This window comes from Morone saxatilis, unplaced genomic scaffold (genome assembly GCF_004916995.1).
Source record: "Morone saxatilis isolate NCDOM2014 unplaced genomic scaffold, NCSU_SB_2.0 Contig19, whole genome shotgun sequence".
Classification (NCBI taxonomy): Eukaryota; Metazoa; Chordata; class Actinopteri; family Moronidae; genus Morone; species Morone saxatilis.
Window position 1 is genome coordinate 5,866,528 of NW_023339751.1, and position 6,000 is coordinate 5,872,527.

At 40.4% G+C, this 6,000-nt stretch overlaps 1 protein-coding gene across 1 annotated transcript; it reads right to left on the bottom strand.

The window, feature by feature from the left end:
* Positions 1 to 204: 204 nt before the first annotated feature.
* Positions 205 to 6,000, bottom strand: LOC118329779 (opsin-5-like). Its single transcript, XM_035664069.1, has 6 exons — positions 5,862 to 6,000; positions 4,340 to 4,545; positions 2,196 to 2,295; positions 1,164 to 1,268; positions 848 to 1,071; positions 205 to 675 (listed from the first exon to the last, which is right to left on the bottom strand). The coding sequence occupies exons 1-6, from the start codon at positions 5,998 to 6,000 to the stop codon at positions 205 to 207; spliced, it is 1,245 nt and encodes a 414-aa protein (XP_035519962.1).

The window sequence follows — 6,000 nt, forward strand, 5'->3', positions numbered from 1 at the left end:
TTGCCGTTGCCAGTTTGAATTGAATGATTGCTTTTAAAAAGCCTTTGTTAGAGTTGGAAATGAACAGGTGTGAAATCCCACTTGAGATTCAGAAAATAATTTATTAACATGGGTTACACATGCAGTTTATTAACACGGGTAAGACCAAAAAATACAAAAATACTCTCAATCTCCCCTTGTAATTCAAGCATTCAAATAAGTTCTTTAGAGTCTGTCACACCAGTACTCTGATGTTTCAATGTGGGAGGGCAGGTTAATGTGGAAGAGCTCCTGTGTGTCACATGGAGGAGTCTGAGGAGGGCTGTTGACCCCTGAGTCGCTGTCAGGATTGGATGGGTTCAGCTCTCCCGCGGCGTATTTCGCCTCCAGCTTCTGGACAGGAAGTGATGCCGGTGCGGGCGGGGCCTCAGCTTTGGGTTTGATGTTTTTAAATTGTTGCAGGCGCACCACTTCCCTGCGCTCTCGTGTACAAGGCAGCAGCACAGAGATGTCCTTGCGAAACTTGGAGCTCATGCCGAAGTAGATGATCGGGTTGTAGAAGCTGGCGGACTTGGCAAAGAGACGGGTGATGATGCTGGTTGTGCTTGGCACATGAAAGCCCCAGGCTGACCACATAGACACCACTGCATATGGCGACCAGGCCATGATGAAAGCCGTGCAGATCACAATGGAAATCTAGAGAGGAACATGAGGGAACAATTGTCAGGACTGGAATAACGTGAGAGGAGATTTATTGCAGATGGGGTACTTTTAAGTAGAGCTTTAATCCACAGCTACAATTAAGTCTTTACAATAAAAACTTGCCATAAAGAAATAAACTTGATATTTTTGCCCCCTATTTGCCTACCCTTGTGACATCTCTCTCCACCTTCCTTTGGCGGGCGGTGACGAAGCCATCAGCTGACATGGCGTTTGTGCTTTTTACTGTGTTGATAATGGAGATGTAGGAGAAGAGCATGATCATCACAGGGATGAAAAAGCAGAAGATGAGGATGGAGATGATGTAGGACTTGTATATGGTTGAGTAATTGGCTTTCGACCAGTCCACCTCACAGGTGCCATAACCTCGATCTAAGGAGCATAAGACACAGAGGTAAGATCGAGGCCTTTAAATTCAAGTCTTATATTAATTTCTTCTGTCAGTTTAGTGTGTGAGAACAGACCTGTGTAGCTGCCCCAGCCCAGCAGTGGAGCAACCGACCAGAACATCGCTCCAGTCCAAATGCAGATGAGTGATACGGCAATGGTGTTAATGCTGATACAGTAAGCTGTAAAAACACCCAACAAGGAAACAGAACATGAATACAACATAATATACCCAAGTTGTGGAAAAGATTGCATCTTGAAAAAAAGGTTAAATGTTCTGACTTTGGCAAACACGGGACAGAAAAAGTGAGAGGCAAGTAAGGATGCAGCATTCTTGACTTGTAATGAATGTGAAGATTGTGACATTTACAGAACAATAAGGTCTTTTCTTATATTAACAGCCTTTGCAAACATCTGCAACAGAAAAGAACCTCTGTTGACAAAGTACACGTAGTTTTGTACTCAGAAAATCAATCACTTGCTCTATTTCTGAGCAGCCTTGTGTCAATATACCATATAATATGTGCAGTAGAGTTTGTGAGAGAGGATTGGCAACGTACAGTGCCATTGTTGCTATGCGTTACAATTTTTTCTAGGGCTGAATTACCTGATTTGCTGGCCTAAGTTCATTTCATTTGGACCTAAAGTCAAACTAAAATCTGTTGCTGTAGCACAAAATACAGTTGATGATATCCCATCGATGTTCATAGTTCAACCACCAGTGTAAACCCCACACACAGGTTTATATTGCTGGTGTTTTATGAACAACCACAAACACAGTAAAAAAGAAAATAACTCTCACCCCATCCTGACAACAGAGGCTCCACCTAATTTCCATATAATTAAGACATTCTTCAGCATCAGTTACACCCTAAAATAGACAATGTCACCTCAAATTAACTTAATGACATGTTGGCAAAATGTAAATGAAATTGCTGTAGAAAAGTGGTGGTAATTTCCACAGCTGAAGTTGGTAATAAGGTTTCATTAGCACTGAAAAACTAACTTTTCTATCAGATAACAACTGCTGGAATGTGAGGCAGGCCGAGACGCTGGCCTGAAGCTTTCCTTATGTTCTACCACATGAACTCGGGGAGGTTGGATCTGACCTTTGTTTGGATGGCATCCCTTGATGTATCTGGTGACGCTGATGACGGTCAAGGTGTTGATGCTTGCAAGACCGAAGAGCAAGGTGAAGAAACCATCTACCTGGAAAAAAACAAAGCGAGGGGTTGGTGAATCATGACGTCATATCTTTAAAATGTTTTAAGTGGTTACTGAAGCCTCAGGATATAGATCCATTGCCTGTCTGATTGTTCCAGACCTTTGTCTGTTAAGTTTGTTTTGCTTTAGAGTTTATCAGATAGAGACGTTACAGCTTAAAAGCTCCTCCTGCCCTTTTTTGCCAATATGCTCCAGACCTAGGGCATTTACTCTGATGTGGGCTGCAGGCTTTTTAACGTGCAGGATCAGCATTGGGAAATTAAAACTGAAACTTTCATAATAGTTATAATAGTTTTTTATCTTGATTTCCACCTAAGTCTGGTGGAAAAAAAGTTAAATGACTGCCAAATGAATTAACCCATAAAGCTTTTTAGCATCCAGTCCATTGTTTGGGAAGATGATCCTTTAATCACAGCTCATGTTAAAAGGGAATTATGCTACTGTGTTTCAGTCTGGCTCCAACTGTCTGACACCCAATTCCCTGCTGTGCCATTTCCAGGTGACATGGATAAGTTAAGGTCTCTCACTGATTACTTTGCTGATCTTCCTTAGTCCTAATCCTATTACTGTCAGTCATCACGTTTTTTCACCCTCACATTCGGCCAATTACTGACGCTCAGAACAGTAGGTTTTAATTCAGCACTGTTCGGTTGTCCATTTTCTGTCTTTGTAAGAATTTAACACCAGGTGCATTAAGATTTCTCCTTCTTGAAATTATGTTATTTTATCCTCCCAGCTCATCTCACAGCCTAATGTTTCCCCTCTGCCTCTGTCTTGGTTCAAAAGAAAAGATTATGTGAATTTTGGATCATAGATCAAGTATTTCTTTTTATAAACCTTGTGCACTGCTTTCTCTGTATTCCCCTTTGCAACATCAAAGAGCTCCATAAGGCTCTATCATATTCAATAATATCCTGTCCCATAGGGTGCAAAACACAGGGATCTGGCCCAGCTTGCAACTGTTCATGTCCCATCATGCTCCATGCAGTAATCTGCTAATGCTTCTCACATGCCTGTCTCCTTCACCTTCCTGTTCCTTCCCTCCTCTATTTCTGTCACTTCTTACTTTTCCCTTGTTTACTTCTGACACTCCCTCTCTGCGACCACTTCACTCAGGGGAAGGTGAAAATGAGAGGGGCGTACTGCTATCCCAATATTTCTCCTTCACCTGAAAACCTGAGATTGGATGTCTGAGCGATGAGATCATCTCAATGGCTGCACTGAAGCCTAAAGCAGCAGACCTCTGTTTATAGGGTTTCTCCTGCTCAGATTTTGGGGTTTACACCTCTGAGTCTCTGGTTACACCCGCTTGTTTTCGTTCACTCTCTGCATCACGGATATCACGGTTTCTACCACAGCTAGCCTTAAGCAAGAAAAATACTCTGGATGAATTCCAAGCTAAAGTATGACAACTATTTCATTTCAAGCTGCGGCTGCAGGGGGAGAAAAACACTGAAATGAACAGCATCTCATCTTTTAATTCAGTGTCAATAACTTCAGCAGCATAAAAAGCACGTGTCTTACTTGTGCAACAAATTTTCTTCCTGCTGGTCTCATTTGTTTCCTGTTTGGTTGTTGACAGGTGCCATGCTGCTCAAAGAGTTTTTCCCATTTAAAGGCCTCCACAGTGGTAATCTTATTACAGATTTAACCTCCAGCCCACATGGCTACTAGCATAATCCCTTGCACACACACACACATACTCACACATACTCACACGCATACTCACTTTACTGTAAGACTTCCACAGATTCCTTTAATGTACTTCATTAATTGGGATTGGCCCAAGAGAGCAGATGCATGTGTTTTTTTTCCAACTCTGCACAGTCATCACTTTGAAGCCATTTCAAACCAATGTTCCTGTTCAAAAGTTGGTCAACTGTTAATGGTGCAAATTGTATCACAATTTTAAAATTTGGTGGGAAAATTTGATAGGATATATACAATATTATAAATAAGTAAACAACTGACTTTAATGCAACTCTTTTTCTCTCTTTAAATCAAAGTATTGTCTTGGTGTAGCTTTTACCTGGCAGGTCCATATCCAGTTGATCAAATACCCATCATCCTTGAAGATATTGAATATTTCTAGGATCCCTCTGGAGTAACCAAATACAGAGATGCTGGCATCCGAGATGGCGAGATTTAAAGTGAGGAAGTCTGTTGGCTGAAGCGAGGCCCGTTGTCTGTACAGGACAAACAACACTAAACTGTTTCCAAACCAGGACAGCCATCCTACAGAGAGACAAACATACAGTCTATTCAGTAAATATTCAATAAAACACATACTTTCTTCATATTGTATGGTTTACTATAGTGAAGTAAAGTGGAGTAGAGTACAACAGAATAGAGTTGTGTACAGTATAGTATTGTACAGTATAATAAAGGAGAGAAGTGTAGTAGATTTGTTGAGAGCATTGTATAGCATAATAGTATAGTATACAAACACTAAACTGATTATATTATAATATATTATATAGAACACAGTAGAGTAGCACGTTGTGCAGAAGAGTGGAGCAGAGTAAAGTAGAGTAGAAAAGATTAGAGTAGAGTGTAGTGGAGTTAAATATAGCAGAATACGGTATATAATGTAGGTGAGTATAGGTAAGTGGAGTAGAGTTCAGTTGAAGTTCAGAGTTAAATCATTTTTTCTCTGTGGTTGGGTAACAGTGGCGAGAAGCCAAGAGAATCCCTTGTCTTTTTATAACTCAGTCTCTGTGTTACACAAAACCCCTCGACTGCATTAGTTGATGTGGCCTAGCAGACAAACATTGCCACCAACGCAAAGCTGTCTGAGTCAGCGGTGGACTGGCCTTTGGAAACACAAGGAACAACAGCTGCTTTTGTTGTTGACACTTAAATAATGTAAGACTCTTTCTTGCTGGGGTTTGGCCTGAGACATTTAAAGGACAACACAATTTCTGGAAGGCGTATATTCTGGGTATATTTGTTGCACTACACAGTAGAGATGCACAAATCTCTCCCAGCCGATAAGATAACCGATAATCACCTGCTTCCTGTGGCCAGTGGGTAACCGACTAAGAAGTTCATAACCTGTATGTTATACACACTCAAGAGCAAGAAAGGCTGAGATGTTGTGAGCAAAGATGAGACTATTTCATCATTGTTAACATCAAGTTTTTTTTTTTGGAAAAGTACATGAAAAAACTTTGCAAACATACTTTGGTTTTCATAAAGCCTGTTATACAATAATTCCAAATAGTTTAGTATTATTATCAGCTGACAATTTATTGGCTATAATTTATTATTAGAATAAAACATGATGATATAAATTTCCCCAATAATCATTGTGCATCTTTACTGCAGTTATGGAAGTAAAGCATTTTGTCAGTGGTTCGTATAGACGTTAATCTAGTGTGGTTCTCAGTAGTATAACGCACAATGGATAATGTTTTTGACATGGACAATCTCAATGTGAATTCAACCATTGCTGCTAAAAGCTGCCACACTCTTCTACAATATTTCAGTACCAAAGCATACACAGCATGAAAAATGAAGTTTTATCTTCCCGTATATGATGGTGGACTTACCTAACACTAAAAGGTAGACTCCAATGATGGTCTCTCCTTGTTCGGAGAGAGGAGGGTCTGTATGCAGAATACTGAGGTTATTATTCCTCCATGGAATATTCACAACCTTCAGAGGAAAAGCCTTCAGCGTTATTTCCAT

What these genes read in the sequence shown, in the direction of transcription:
- LOC118329779 (XM_035664069.1), bottom strand. Translation starts at nt 6,000, where the DNA reads ATGGAAATAACGCTGAAGGCTTTTCCTCTGAAGGTTGTGAATATTCCA. An exon ending in GGGCTGGGGCAGCTACACAG is followed by an intron (nt 1,072 to 1,163) that starts GTCTGTTCTCAC and finishes TATGCTCCTTAG; the next exon opens with ATCGAGGTTATGGCACCTGT. An exon ending in TGGAGAGAGATGTCACAAGG is followed by an intron (nt 676 to 847) that starts GTAGGCAAATAG and finishes GTTCCTCTCTAG; the next exon opens with ATTTCCATTGTGATCTGCAC.